General features: G+C 45.0%; 1 protein-coding gene across 4 annotated transcripts in view; it reads left to right on the top strand.

Moving 5' to 3' along the window:
* The window catches only part of LOC139057611 (NLR family CARD domain-containing protein 3-like), a 123,030-nt gene that overhangs the window by 98,177 nt on the left and 8,708 nt on the right, over positions 1-16,145 (top strand). For 3 of the 4 annotated variants that reach the window (XM_070536145.1, XM_070536147.1, XM_070536143.1), the window contains one exon: positions 2,237-2,431. The exons of the other annotated variant lie outside the window; for it this stretch is intronic. In XM_070536145.1, coding sequence (XP_070392246.1) covers positions 2,237-2,431 — 195 coding nt within the window. The remainder of the gene's footprint in view (positions 1-2,236; positions 2,432-16,145) is intronic. 4 annotated transcript variants of the gene reach the window in all.

Below are 16,145 nucleotides of genomic sequence, written 5' to 3'. Positions count from 1 at the left end.
GGTGAACTTCGGGCCAAGCGACCAGCACTCCCAGAGCATATAAGGCAAAGTAGCAACCTCACCACAGGCCACGTATACCTTAACAGCACATATCCTGAAATTTATCCGAATTGTTCCTTATGATCAGAGTCCCCTGTGAGTAATTGACCTAAATAAACGTCCTCCTCCACATACTCTACAGGCTGGTTGGCGATCCTGAACTGAACTCTTCTTCCCTTGCCCGACTATTCATGATTATCTTTGTCTTCTGCATATTAGTCTTCAACCCCACTTTAACACTTCCTCTGTTAAACTCCTCAATCATTTGCTCTAATTCGTCCCCAATGTTGCCGAACAAGACAATATCATCCCGAGATAGTCATATCATCTCGAAGGTTGCTGAGTTATTCGCCATTGATTCTCACTGCTAAACCTTCCCAGTTTATTAGCTTATAGGTTGAACACATCTTCAAGTTGTTTTTTCATCCACTTTAATTTCCATTAATTTATCGTTTATTTATTTCATTTATTAAGCTCAAGTAATTTCCCCTATGTTGTCCTTGGTGTCAGTGCTTGTTGGCTTCTTATGATATGACTAATAAAAAACGGGCCCCTCGGTTAACCCATTTTCTTCTCGTTATACCTGCCAAGGGTTACTCCAACGTAACTTGTGCTTGGCCATAACATGAAGTTAGTTTTACAATGGCCGCATGCAGTATAACGATGACCGTCATGGTCAGAGCGTCGTAGCGGTATTTAAATAATTGCTATGGTAGCCCCTAGTCAATCGAAAGGGCAAGCAGTGCTAATACCACGCATGCAACTCCTTTGCATCACAGAAGACCTAAGGAATGTTTACAGAGCACTAGAGGTGTTGTTTAGTAGGCACTTTTATTACTAGCTTCAGCACATGAAAATTTCCTAAGTGTAGAAACATCCTTCACACAGTTCAAGATAGCATTTGTTTTAAAACACAGTGAAGCCTTTACCTTGCGATAAGTGAATATACTAAAGAGAGCGCATTTCAGTGTATTTTTATTGCTTCAATCGAAATGTCAATAGACTTTTGTGAAAACGATCAAATTGGAGGAAGATTCAAGCTCGGAAAGTTTTGCAATCAAAAACATATTCGCCCTGTTCATGGTTCCAGTCAAGTTCTAATTTCTAAATTCTCGGTTAAGTGAGACACCATGGTTACAGAAGCGTCAAACGAAGTTAAATAAGTGCCGCACTTTCCTATCCCCCAATCCTTCTGTTTTCCCCATTCTTCCTGCCACAAGCATCAAACATCGCGTTCGTCCTCATGGCATCGGTGCATTGATGTCGCCATCAACCTGAGTTTTTTCTAGCATTTAGGCGTATCTTGTGAAGGGTGTAGTGCATAAACATTGCCCGAAATGATAATTGAACAATGTCGTACTTATACACAAACAATGCGTGAGAATACATGTTACCCAATATGTAAATAAGCACAATTGTGCGCATTCGCCTTAGTTGTACATCCTTTAATCATCCGTTCACTGAAGCTTTGCTTCACACGAATTCCAGCGTTTGATATGCCTTTTCTTTTTTTTTTTCTCAGAGCCAATTGTAGTGATGTTATCGGATCTTAAAAACATGCCACGTCAGCCAAAATTGTTCATACTGCTAGTTTACCCCTTCATCGGATAAAAAAAATTAGGTATGTGTCTATTTAACAAGACACTTTGTCTAGCTTGCCAGAATGTTTCAAACGCCGAGGCGTGAACTTTAAAAAGAATACATCCATTCAGCTTTTTACCTTCCTTCTAGGTAAGAGTCCTCGTTTTTCTACGTAATTTTATTTTATGCATCTTTATAATGGTATCATTCAATGCATTTGTATTTGTTTATTATATTTTTATTTTTCTCCAAATCTCCCAACATAAGACGTAGCCGCAGAGCGCATCCGTCAGGCACATAAAATAGCGAATTCACTGCCACCTTTTCCCGGCTGCCCACCTGACTTAAACGCGACGTCACCTTTGTTGTTTTATTTTTATCGCACCTTCAAACACTGCCGTACAGAGTAAATATTTAAGTACCCGTTGCCAGCTAACGTCGGCAGGGCCAGACGCGGTCCTGACGACACGGCCACGCTTACAGCAGGTGCTCAACAGGTCTGCAGTGTTCTTGTGAGCGCCGACATTTCTGAACACGCATCACAAGCATTCCTTGAATGTTCAGTGTTTTTTTGTCACCATTGCCTGAGCCCACGAACCATTCTAAAACCCTGCAGACTCGGCGTAACCACGGATTGGTGCAGTGCGCAGCTGGGTTCATCATGGGAAGCTCGCTTAAACGCGCTGCGGTCGCCTACGAACTGGTCTCGTGGCACCCGCAGCTTCCCGAGGTTGTCCAGTACAAGGGATCCCTGAGTGAAAGCGAGGCCAAGGCGAGAATGGAGCAAAGCCGCCTTCGGCTTCGCGATGAGGTAGGCGGTGGTCTAAGGCTCTCACTAGGTGAATCACATTTAATATCATTAGGATGTGCTGAGCCGTCTCCGGATTGCAGCACACACATGCCTCGTCTTATTGCGAATAGTTGCTCCGGATTGTTTTTGTTCTTCGGCAACCAGCTCGAGCATGAAATAGCAAGGTACTTCCTTTTCGCTTATCGCACAAATTTTCCAGTCTAATTTCCTTCTTGTTATTGCAAATCTCCATATTTTCTTTATTTCTATTCTTTGCATCCGATTTGTTGTCTGTGTTACTTTCACTTTATTTCTGATAACTCTTGCTTGTTTATTTACCCTTTAAATTACCCTGTACTTGGCTGTCAAATTTCTTGACTTCGTACTCCATTCCGTGCCCACGTTTGTCAGGTTAAGAAACTTGTGCACTTTAGCTGCCCATTTATGTTTATGCATGTTCCTGAGTCTTTCTTCAAAACTCATTTTCTGTGCGCTTCTTTGATTTCAAATGAGGCCCGACCTATGTCACCCTGCACTGCCTTATTTGTGGTTTTACCGTGGGCTTCCGAAGCCAACCGGCCTACCAACCTTTGGTCAACTTCTAACCACGCCATGATATCCGATATTAAGTACTTAATATTTATGAACGTTATTGCTGCTGCCTTGACTCCTTTCCAGATTCCACGCACCACCTCACATTTATTGTGGCCCCAAAGTGCTCCAAGTTTCATAGTTGCATTGCGCTTCCCCTTTATTTTCAGAATATCGTGGGTGGTGCTTCAGAAATTATTTCCTTCGTTTTGTATACGCCGAGATATTTATACTTTTTGTCTATCGGAATGACTTTTTGAATTGACACCACGAAATTACCCGAATTTTCATAAAAGGTCATAATTACCGATTTCCCTGTGCTAAACTCAATGCCTATATTGGTCGCTGTCTTATCACAGATATTCGCAAGTGTCTGTATACCTCCTGCATTGCCGCCTAGTAGCACTATGTTGTTCGCATACATCAGTCCGCGGACGTTCTGCTGCACCATTTGTATATTACGCATGTAGGGTCAATCGAACCCTAATCGACTTTTTTTGCAGTGGTCTTTCTATGCCTTTTGCATAAAGCGTGAACAACACTGGAAACAAAGGACACCACTGCTTCAGTCCTAGGTGAATTTCTACCACTCCATTACATTTTGGACATTCCGGCACGACTTACACTATGTTGTCTCTATATATGTACCTCAGCCGCTTCAAGAAATTGTTATTTATAATTTCGTGCTTGAGAATATACCACAACAATTCCTCGCCTATGTTGTTGTTGTAGGCTCCTTTGACATTTGGAAATGCTATCCATAAAGCTATATTCTGAGCAATTGAGCTCGCACTCAGTAATTACGGCCGAATTCTCTAAACGTCTGCCTGGTCTGAACCCATTCTCTAGTTGCCCGAGTACGTAATTTTATTTCAACCTACTTAGACAGTTGTAATTTTATGGCTTGCATTACCACTCTGTATATCACCGACATCAGGTAACTGGCCTATGCGTGCTCATCTTATCTTTGTCACGTTCGCTTTTGTAGATGAGCTCAATCTTGCTTTTACGCCATCCAACGTCAACTTCCATCCATCTACTCAATTCCTCTGTGGTAGCAGTCGCTTGTTCTTTGCACCAATGTTTTTGATTACCTGCATCGGAATTTTGTGGGATGCTGCGGCAGTGTTATTGGGGTCATTTTCTTCTACTGTCTTCTAGCAATAGATTTCTATACTAAGTTTTGGTCCCTCAGGCTTCTCTGTTGTTGCTGGATCTGTTTAAGTCCGGACTATGCTTTGTTTTTTTCGTGCCGTAGTCATACGTAATACCGTCTCTGGTGTACCGCAGCACATAGTCATCTTCGAAAATGTTATTGCCTTCGTTCCTTGCAGCCATATACGAATATTTAGTTGGTGCTCATTTTTGTGCGCCTTTGTCTGTTTTGTGAATGTTATGCACCCAACATTCACTTGTGCATTTAATTTTATCTTGCACAAGCTAACTCGCCACCTTCTTCTCTGTATTTGTTCCATCTACGGAGCACCTCTTGCTCGTGTAGTCCCAACTTTATGGCTTCTCGATGGTCCTTTGACGCGTGCTCACGTTGAGCGCCACAGTGTATTTACGAAATGGCAGGAGCTACTAGCCCAATTTCGCGCATTACAAACCTTCGGAGAAATTCAATACCATCCGAAAAACTCCCAAACAATCTTGCCCAATGATGACGCTGTTTGCAAAAATCTGTTTCATATGGTGAGATTTGTCCTGTAATTTCGTTCTTTGGTCATCGCAGCTCTGGCATAGCTAAAAGCGGCCCCATCGTGCCTGTGACGTGCCGACATATCGAACTGCAGAACTTCATTGGTGAAATCGCCAATGCAGCGTAGACGGCGAACCAATAACAATATGGATCATCACATGTCATGGCGACCAGCCTGCTTATTATTCCGAAGCCAATTACATGACCACTCCAGATGAATGTTCGCCTTCAAGTTAAGTACGAAGTCCAAGTGCGACAAGGCTTGCTTAAGCCATAGTAGCGCAAATAAAAATGACCACAACACTAGACCGGACACAACGGGCGCTACACTCATATCTGATTTATAGGTCTCTTGAAAGCCAGAAGAAACGTATGCTAAAATGCGCATGCACAGGAGTTTCTTACGAAAAAGAAAGGTGAATTAAATCAGACCTCGCTACGAAATAGACAAACAAGAACATCTAATGCAATTCGTACTTCTTTTCATGATATGGGCGGCTTCGAAAAGTTCGTGTGCGAAAGACTGCTTGCTACTGCCCAGAATCTTAATGTGGCGAAACGAAGGCTCGCACTTACAAGCCATACAATGTTCGAACAGAACATTGCATTGCTTTTATTTTTAATTAAGAGATAGTGCTGCCGTGCTCGGTCACTAACGCATCGCCCAATTTCGCATGTATTAGCCGTGAGATGTTTGAGTGGCGCCCTCTTGCTTTTTACCTCAGCGATGGACTCCTCCGTCCTGCCGCGCGCTCCCTCATTACGGGAAGGCAAATTGGCGGTGTCGGCCGACCTGTTTCATTCGAGTTTTTTAAGCGTGAGTGGGCAGGTATGTACAACAGTATATAAGTCTGTTGAAACATTATCCCTCGGTAAATCCAGCGCACTGGCTGTCGTTACTATGCTCAGTGTGGATTGCTGTTGGTGTCGTCTACTAGCAATCAGAAGCCACACGTGCTTGCATGACACTGGTTTCTCTCCGGTGGTACCAGAATTCGCCTTGCTGTGACGAGGACGGGAGTGGCTGCGCGAGAAAGAGCGCTGATATCGACGAGATAGAGGGGTAGTCTCGTCTGATAGCTTGTAAATCTCCTCGCGGAATTCATTCCGCAGACTTTGCAGGGAGGGCAAGGGTGGCACAATGGATGCATCTCAACATTACACGACTGAAACCGCGGGACTTGATATGTCCATGCACCACCAGGGGCGTCTGCGTCAGCAGGCGTTTGGTGTGCTGCGACACCACGTACCCGAGCACATGGGGGTTGGAACCACCCGCGTCTAACCGTGCGCGGCTTTGCAGTGTCCGGGGAAAAGGGGATCCTGGGGGTTGATATGATGGCGAGTGTTTGGACCTCTACGGCTCCTCAGTGGAGGCAACGCACCTCTTTGGCCTCGGGCTTCAGGTAGATGGCACCCCCGGACTGACCCACCCGGGGCAAATCGGTAGTTGCCTTTTCCTGTCCCCCTCTCCTCCGTATTTCTCTCTTCCTTTCAATATTTCCTGCCTTCTCTTCTCTTCTATTTACTTCCGACTTTCCTAGCAGTGAGGGTTAACCTTGTGTGGGTGGCCAACCTTGGGTACTCCAGATTGGTTTATAGTAGCACCGTACAACTGGCGAGGGCTTGTCTTGCTCGCAGGATCTGCTCCGTCCCATGTTGGTCTCGGTGGTTGGGCGATTGCCGCTGCTACCGAATTTAAGACCCCTATCTGGCTTCACGTAAACTACTATCCCTTGATGGCCCTCTGAAAAAAGTGCGCACCGATGCAAGCTTCCAATTCTTTTAAAAGAACAATGAGAAACACTTCCCTAAGTACCATGTCAAACATAGTGAAGGCAACACAAGCGTGCGCAAATTCTTCCCCTTCTTGGAGGCGAAATGCCTCGCAAACACGATAGCACCTGGCTACAAAGCCACAAAGATGTCCAATGGAGACGTACTCCTTGAATAGAAAGATAAAATCCAATATGATAATATGAATGACTTAAAATGGATTGGCGATGTTGCATTCACTGTGCCGGCACATCGAACCATGAATACGAGCCGTGGAGCAATTTCTGAAGACGACAACTTGGAGCTCAGTAACGAAAAGCTGCTTGAAGGCTTTCAAGACCAAATGTCATCAAGGTAGAAAGAATCCTAATCAGCAGAAATAACGAACAACTTCGAACAAAGCACACTGTATTAACCTTTAGTACCAGTGTGCTGCCTAGTACATTGGATGCAGGCTATATCAAAGTACGTGTTAGGCCGTACATCCCACATCCTCGAAGATGCTTTACGTGCCAGAGGTATGGGCACGGATACCAGACATGCCGAGGAACGCAGACTTGCGCGAAATGCAGCTTGAACGATCATCCATCAGGCACTTGCGACTCATCTCCACATTGCGTGAACTGTGATGGAAGCCATCCAGACTACTCTAGAACGTGGCCTATATGGGAGAAAGACAAAAGAAATAATTTCAGTAAAGATCAAAGAAAATATAGCATTTCATGAAGGTAGGAAATGTGTATCATACTTCAATCACAAAAGCTTTTCCGAGGTGGCGCGACGGGGACAGCATCACAAATCCCTCGGCAGTCTACCGCGGTCACTGATAGTGGTCCTGTAATCACTCCGCCTGCCCCCCTGGTGGCTGCAAAAAAGTGCTGCTCCACAAACATTGAAGGTGGACCCGCCGAATCCTGTTCCGCAGGTCCCAAAGCTAGTCCAAACTCCACGGCCTGGGACGCAAGTTTCAGCGCCTAGCTCACGATCTTCCAGCGCCTGAGAAGGTTATGCAGGGCGATCAAAAATCCCCGGCGACTAGAAGAGATATAATACTTGTAACTGCTAAAAAAAAGTGGCCGGTAACCTAAACGATTACCGTCCTTGTATACATATATGTCTATCTTTAACGTGGCCTCTTGAACACAGACAACAAAAATCTTCCTCGATATGGCTACACAACAAATTCAGTGGTATGGCAGGGGCCTACTTAAAAATCCAGAGGATGTCAAAGATCTACTAGAGGAATATCAGCCACGACTGTTTTGTGTTCAAGAAACACATTTAAAGTCTACACACAAGAACTTCTAAAGACAGTACATAATCTTCCGTAAAGACAGAAATAATGGTAATTCTCCAAGTGGTGTGGCAATCATTGCCCAAAGTCCGTAGCATGCCAGCATGTATCACTCCAGACTTCATTTGAAGCAGTGGCTGTTCGGGCTATATTGTTCAACCAATTTATAACTATTTGGTCCATAGATATATTGACTGATAAACGGTTTGACAAAGCAGAATTTGAAAAGCTGATTGACCAGCTTCCCGAACGCTATATAGTAATCGGAGACTTCAATGCTCCCTGCATATTCTGCGGTGACTCAAGATGTGATGCGAGAGGACGGGCAATTGAAAAGTTCCTTCTTTCATCTGGAGCCTTTCTATTTAACAAGACAGAGCCAACATTTTACAGTCCTACACACAACACGTATTCGTTTATAGACTTAACCATAGGGTCCGCCTCACTTCTTTCATACCTGGAATGGAGAGTTATCAGTAATCCATACGGGAGCGAGCATTTCCCAACACTCCTTGAAACAACAAAGTGGCACGATGGACCAGCTTGCCCCCGAAAATGGAGACCTAATAGTGCGGACTGGTCGAAATTTAGGAACATAACTAAACTGTATCTGGAAGAAGCAGACCACCTAGGCGTAGAGGAACTGACCCCCTACATCACTGCACATATCTTCTCTTCTGCTAAAAAGTGCATGCCTCAGTCCTCCGGAAAAAAAAGTCAATCCAAAACCATGGTGGAACGAAGACTGTGAAACCGCAAAGAAACGCCAGAACAGAGCATGGAGCAGATTTTCACGCCACCCAGCAACAGAACATATAATAGAAGTTAAGTAGGGCGAAGCGAATGGCCGCCGTATCCGCCGAATATCCGAAAGAGAAAGCTGGACCCACTACGTATCCTCCGTAAACCCATACATGGATGTTAGCAAAGTATGTGATAGGGTACGCAAACGAAAAGGACAACGTCCAAATTCTTTTCCTCTCAAACCTGGCTCTGGCGAGACAATACAAGATCAAACAAATACTCTTTGTGAGCACTTTCGGAGGGTATTAAGCTCCGAAAATTATGCCGAAAAGTTCTTACACCATAAAAGAACAGCTGAAAGTATTCCTCTGCGTCCAAACAAGTTGTCATCCGAAGGATACAACAAACCACTAACATGCCATGAACTGAAGCTTTCCCTAGGCACTTGTGGCAGCTCATCTCTAGGCTCTTACCCAATTACTTACGAAATAAACAACAATCTGCCTGGTGAGACCCTAAACTGAATTTTAGGTGTATACAATAAGATTTTTGCAACTCGTCATATACATTCATCTTGGCACTAGTCCTGCCAATACTGAAACACGGCAAATACCCTTCCTCAGTTAACAATGACAGACCAATTGCACTCACGAGCTCTTTACTTAAAGTATTTGAAAAAATGGTTAACCGTCGTCTTGTGTTCTTTTCAGAATATAATAGTATCTTGGGACCCTCACAAATCTGGCTTCCGAAGAGCAAGGTCTGCAAGAGATAATCTTGTTCTCCTTGAGTCATATATAAGTGATGCATTTGTACACAGCCAATACTGTCTATCTGTATTCTTTGATCTTGAGAAGGCATATGATATTGCCTGGCGATACGGTATTCTGCAACACCGGTCGTCTTTTGGAATTTGTGGTTATATGCTGAACTTCTTGCGAAATTACCAATCTGAAAGGAAGTTCCGCGTTAGAATTGGCAATGTTCTATCACGCACATTTGTTCAAAAAACGGCGTACCACAGGGAGGAGTGCTAAGTTGCACACTATTCCTAATTAAAATGAACTCTCTCCGCTTTGCTATACCTTCCTGGTGTCTCATTCTGTCTCTGTGCACGACATCAAAGTCAGTTTTAAATCTTGCAATCTGTCCATATGTGAACGCCAGATACAGTTAAGGGTTAATCGGCTCGCGAAATGGGCAGACGAAAACGGGTTTAGATTCAGCGCAGAGAAGACTACCTGTGTGCTGCTTTCCAGGCGAAGAGGGGTATGTTCTGACCCATGCAATACGATGAATGGGAGAAGCCTGGTAATTAGAAAAGAAAAAACCTTTCTGTGTGTAATCTTCGATAGTAAGCTATCTTTCATGCAGCATATAAAACAGTTGAAGCTGATATGTCTTAAAACTATGAACCTTTTAAAAATTTTATCTCACCAGTCGTGGGGAACCGATAAGTATTGTCTCCTATCTCTTTTTAAAAGCCTTCTGTTGCCATGCATAGACTATGGATGTATTGTTTATCAGTCAGCTTCAAAGACAACACTTAAGCCACTCGATCCTGTCTATCACTTAGGTATCCGCCTAGCACTCGGTGCCTTTCGTAAGAGTCCCGTCCAAAGTTTATATGCAGAATCGGATCAGTGGCCGCTGGATAATCAGCGTACATATCTAGGAGTCACCTACGCAATAAGAACCTTGTCACTAAACAACATTCATGCAAAGCACTCTTAAGTGATCAGTCCACAAATCAGTTGTATTTAAACAGGCTTCCACACGCTCCACCATTCCCGTTAGCAGTAAAATCTGTTGCGGAAAAACTCGGAGTAGTTTTCACGGATCTGCAGGAAAGCGACTACGCTGAATCCATCCCACCTTATGAGCAATGTACAGTTACCTGTTACCTGTCCTCTAAAGAACTTAACAATAAGAGTTGTCCAAGTGCCCTAATCCATCAACATTTTTTGGCCCTTGAAGACAAATATTGATCGATGGCATTTTTCACTTATGCTTCGAAATCTGCAACTTCGGTATCATGTGCAGTCTATGGCCGAAACTTCTCCAACTCTAAAACCTTGCATAACCATAGCAGCATTTTTACAGCCGAAGCGTACGGTATCCTGATCACTGTTGAGTGCATAGTACCCAGCACAAGATACGAAACTCCATAATATACACAGATTCCTTAAGCGCTGTAGTAGCTCTGTCCTGTAGCAAAGCAAGCCGAAACCCTGTAATTAACCAGTTCCATAAGCACATTCAGGTATCGTATAAACAAAAAATTGCTCTTGTTGTATGCTGGGTGCCAGGCCACTCTGTGATCGCAGGCATTGAAAGTGCAGACAAAAATGCTGCACAAGTGGATCATCGGGATACAATTGATGTAAGCTGGGTACCTGGTGTAGATATGTAACCTGTTGTATGAAAGGCGCTCCGTAATAATTGGCAAACTGAGTGGGACAAGGAAGTTAAGAATGAGCTACACCGGCATAAACCGCAGTTAACCAAATCTTTTCCACTGAAGCTTGATAGACACACCGAAGTCACCCTGGCACGACTGAGAATAGGGCACACTGATGGCACACACAAATATATCTTGACAGCAACTGGCCCACCGACGAGCGCATGCTGCGATGAGAAGCTAACCATCCTTCATGTCCTCATTCAGTTTCCTGAACTTCACCGAGACCACTTAGCTCATATTAGGGAACTCTACTCGCACCATATACATCCCCCCTACCATCCCTCGATGTTCTTATCAGAGGATGCACTTTTATGCGAAGCATATTACGAGGGCTCAACCCAGCTCCTCAGGCGCGGCGGTGACCATGAAATCACGTGACACCGTGACGTCACGACAGAGGAGAAGTGGCTTTGGCTCAACTCTTGCAAGACGGGCTGGGTGGGAATCGAACCAGGGTCTCCGGAGTGTGGGACGGAGACGCTACCACTGAGCCACGAGTACAACGCTTCAAAGCGGTACAAAAGCGCCTCTAGTGAATGCGGTGTTGCCTTAGAAACGCGCTGTTTCTAAGGCGTGCGTCTCTTGCTCAGGCGCACATTTCGTTGCCGCGCCGAACGCTGCTTTGCTCGACGCTCACCGCGTCCAATGCGGGGCGCGTAGTCGCTGCCCTGTAGCCCATTGTCTTACACCCCTTGGGGGGTCGACGGGAACGCTGTCGCGTTCCACTCTTGAAGGCGAAGAAGTAATGCATGAGTTGTTTCTTCGTCTAGCCGAACCAAATATAGCCAAGCAACAGCAGTTCACCAGGCTAAACAGTGGTTCAACAACTAAAATAAAGGCTAGTATGCTTCGCATCCTGGGCTTAACCTTACCTAAGCCACAGCCATTTTTTTAACTTTAAAATATTTCTTAATTATCTTGCACAAGCTAACTTTCTCGACGTCATCTCATACCATCCTAAGCTTCAGGTTGTACCTCACAGGTTTAGGTACAATCTGATGCTCAAAAGTATGTCTGATCTCTCGCACTCTTTGCGCAAGCAAGAATTGTACATCAAGGGACTCAGACGATCCAGAATAATTTAACATGTGAGCCTGTAGCAAATGCCTTTAAGGCCGTATATTTATCTTAGTATTTATTTTAGAAATCATCTACTAGTATTTATAGATATATCTTACGTGTAGGCCTCTATACAGCCTTTATTTAGGTCATAGTCCTAAACTCTCAATTTTACTAAATATAACACATGTCCTGGCGCTCATTGGCCTTTGATGCCCTTGCATCAATAAACATCAATCATCAATCAATTGATATGTTCAGGACGCAGCCGGCAAGTTTGGCTAATTGGGATATGGGCAAACTGCTACGGGTCGCCAGAACCATGCGGACGGCGGAGGGCAAAGGTTGTAGGAAAAATTCTCGAAGCAAATTTTAACCGAAGGTGGTTTCCTTGTCTTCAAGGGGCTGTTGAAAATGACTCAGGAGCTGCGAAGATTTGCGATCCCCGAGCTCTTCAGTTTGGAGAAACTGATGTAGGCGTCGCTGTTCCGACATCGTCCTACGTTTGACGAATTGGCTCGTGATGTCAGAAGGGCCTGCCGCCAGGAGGTTGAAGGATGAGATCGCGAAGCTGGGTGGCAATCTAGGGCAGCATCGAGGATAGGAGATGGTTGAATTTTTGAGCCTGCGAAGTTACTCGCGCAATGGTGAACTGGCTGTTTATTTGAGTGATCAAGAGTTCGGGGTCCACTGGACACTTTTGGGGTAGCCTTTGCGAAATAGTAGCCAAGTCGCGCTGCGGTGCAGGGGTTCTTCGATTGCTGTCAACCATGGCGATGATCGATCATTGGAAGCATTGCGGTTGTCTTAACTCCATGTCCACCGTCCATGGTCACCAATATTGTGGGGTGCAAAATCAGTGATGACGATGAGCCACAACAAACACAAGTACATTTTCACTGACCGGAAGGTCTTAGCTGACGCTCATACTTAGAGGGATCACTCTCTTGGCTGCCTCGCGCCGGCCGCTCGTGATGTAGGCCGGGTGCCCGCTTCGCTCCCTACGCAGTGGACTGCCGTTGTAGTTGTTGTTGTTGTCCTTCCTACCCAGCCACCGTTCTACTCGTCTTCCTCGACGTCTATGCTGCTATACTGTTTGTCTCTCGCCAGCGCGCGCTGCCTGCTCAAGTACCTGATCCCTTGTGCACAGGTAGTTCAATTTTGTTGCTGGCGACAGCGTTAAGCACTTCATGAAAGACACCTGATCCTGTTCCCAAAAATTAGGTGGTTTCTGCGCCGCATTATTGCATGTGCTACTTTACCGCCTTTGCAGTAGAATGCGGTATATTGCTACAATGTGGCATCAGTTGAAAATGACATCAGGTAAATAAGTGATGTATCTGGAACTCTAAATGGTCCAACACGATGCAAGCTGAACCTGCCCAGAAAGCACGAAGCAATTATAAAAACATGTGTGGCTGAGGATTAGATCTGATTTGCCTAAGATATCATGCAACTTTTACTTCAAAGGGGAAGTTTCTACACTTCTCATCCGGAAATTGTGATGGGCGAGAAAAGCATGCTGTCCGTTCATTGTTCTTAGCGGGTTGGTTTCAGGACTAAAAATTGACCAAACACACATCGGCGCAATAAATCGGTGATAGGTTTTCCTGCTTCTTATTAACATATCTTTATTCTTGCACTTATATCAAGTGATATTTTCTGAGCGCTCTCCAGTAGCCTAAAAATCCGTTCAACAGAAATTTTGTTACTGTTCTCGCATTTCAAATGTCAATTTTTTGTATTACACTATCGCCAAGAACTTTATTTACAAAACATATAGTGTAACGCATGCTTGGCGACTATGAAACATAATAGAGCGTGATGCAACTAATATTCGTGATAAACCAACTGTCAGTGAAATTAGGTTATTTATATGAGCAAGAGTTTCATACGTGGAAGACAAACTGAATATAATTATGAACGGAATGTAAAATTTGCGCCAACTTACTCCATGGTTGATGTACAATTTAGCCAGCGAGCCCTGCGATCGTTATTGTTTCAAAGCTGCGTAGACTGCCGTTTACTTGCTATGTGTGACGCTTGGTGACTGAGTCGTGACTTCATGCCCTTACAGAGACGTCTGTAATTATATTCAAAAAGAGAGCTTTTCTGGGATTTCACGTACCAGGAACAATCATTAGGAGATTCGCCATAACAGAGGACTGCCCACTAGATTTGACCATCTCGGATTCTGTTCTGTGCAGTCAAATCTAAGTACACGAGCATATCTGCACTTTGCTCTTCATTTACATATACCCCACAACCGACAGCTCTGCAGCGAAACGTCATAGCCGCTAAGCAACCACAGTGCTTTGTTATAGGGAAGATAACCTTGTTGCTCGTAATAATGCTGGTATTTTTAAAACAACCTAGGAAAACTACAAGTAGTTATCGGAGAACGCCGTGCCACGCGAGCATACATCCACGGCGCCAGGAAACAAATTAAAATCCAGCTGTTATAGCGGAAATGTAGCAGACGAGAAATGCAAATCCTCACAATGATGTCACTGTAGCGTCATTCGCATCGTCATTCGCAGCGTCGCCGTCAGACGCGCACGAGGTGAACAGGTAAAAATTCAATAAAGCAAACCACGCCGGCTGCACATCTATAATGCGGCCTCACGTGATTGTTCTGGCGTTATTGCTTTGTGTTTTAACATGAAAATAATTAGAGCACGCTTAAGCATTTCCTTTAGTAGTGGAAGGCTACAGCAATTGATATTCCTTGACTTTCTCACGTCTCCCGGCAACTTCTGCTTCTTCGTGATTTGGGAGAGGGAAAATACACTCAGTTCTGCAGCCCATATGGGAGCACGGCGTAGCGTAATGGAGATGGGGGCGGGGAAAGAAGAGAGGATAGAGGGGGGAAAGGGAGAGTAGGTTTCAGGCAGCAGGCGTCAGCATCATCCAGGGGCCAGCGCTCGGGCAGTTGCCGTGCAAAGCCGAAGTCTATTGGCGATCTAGGAGCCCGTTTGAGTACACATATTCAAGCCAGTGCTGGGAGGGCTGCCAGTGCTGGTAGGTGGTAGCGGGCCGGGAAGAGCAGGTGTGTCTCTGAGGTAGCCGGGAGTCCATACCATCGGTTGGTGGCAGTGACTGGAGCGCGCTCCTGGGCTAATGCAGGACAGGTGCAGAGTAGGTGCTCGAGGGTCTCGGCGTCACCGCACCTTCTGCAGGCTGGCGAGATGATGCGTCCCTTGGCATGGAGCCTAGCTGCCGTCCACACGGAACCCGTGCGCAGACGGAGTGTGGAACGGTCCCGTCGCGAGAGGCCGTTCTCAGGGAGGAGTTTTGGGGCGCGGTTGGTAGCTACCCTGCTATCCGGATGGCTGCTTATGTAAACTGTAATGTTTACAGGGAAACGCTGGCGTCGAACGCTATGCATGAAGGCGATCTTTCTGGTACAAACGCGCCCCTTGCGTCGGCCTCGATGCGGCGGAGGCCAGCGCTATCTGCAGGTGCTGCAAGGAACCGGCAGCGCTGCTTTGTGGCCTTTGAGATCTTCGTGCGCAAATCTGGGAGGCCATGGCCCTTCTGTGGGTGGTACAAACGCTGGAAAGTGGACTTGTTCTTTTTTAGTTTTCGCATAACAGAATTATGTTTTTTTGTATATTAAAATTACAATTCCATGCTATCTGTCTGTAGGTTGTGTGCAAGTCGTAGTTTACGATTTTTCTACATATTTTCTGTTGCGAAGTATAATTACTTCAGTAATTTCCTTGCGCCACATGGAAGGCCTGCGTTGTTGGGTATGCGTGGTTCGAAGTTCTGAGGTTTTTTAGCGCACGAAAAGGGGCGCCAGACAGTGGCAAGACGCGGGCACAGCGCTAACTTCCAACAATTGTTTTATTCCATGAAGCGGTACATGTATATATATATATATATATATATATATATATATATATATATATATATAGTTAACAGACACCACCGTATGCATGCGCATATGTACTAATTTTTTGTAAGATGAGACAGCAACGAGACACATGTAGGGTGATATCGAAGATGAAAAACGACCGTGCATAGCCCAAACATTTTTTTTTGGTAATTGCAAGATTAAATTGTCATCTCCATAAGGCCACCCTCTGTGTCACGTTTAAAA

The sequence above is a fragment of the Dermacentor albipictus genome, chromosome 3, assembly GCF_038994185.2.
Source record: "Dermacentor albipictus isolate Rhodes 1998 colony chromosome 3, USDA_Dalb.pri_finalv2, whole genome shotgun sequence".
Lineage (NCBI taxonomy): Eukaryota > Metazoa > Arthropoda > Arachnida > Ixodida > Ixodidae > Dermacentor > Dermacentor albipictus.
This window is presented reverse-complemented; position numbering and strand designations above follow the sequence as displayed.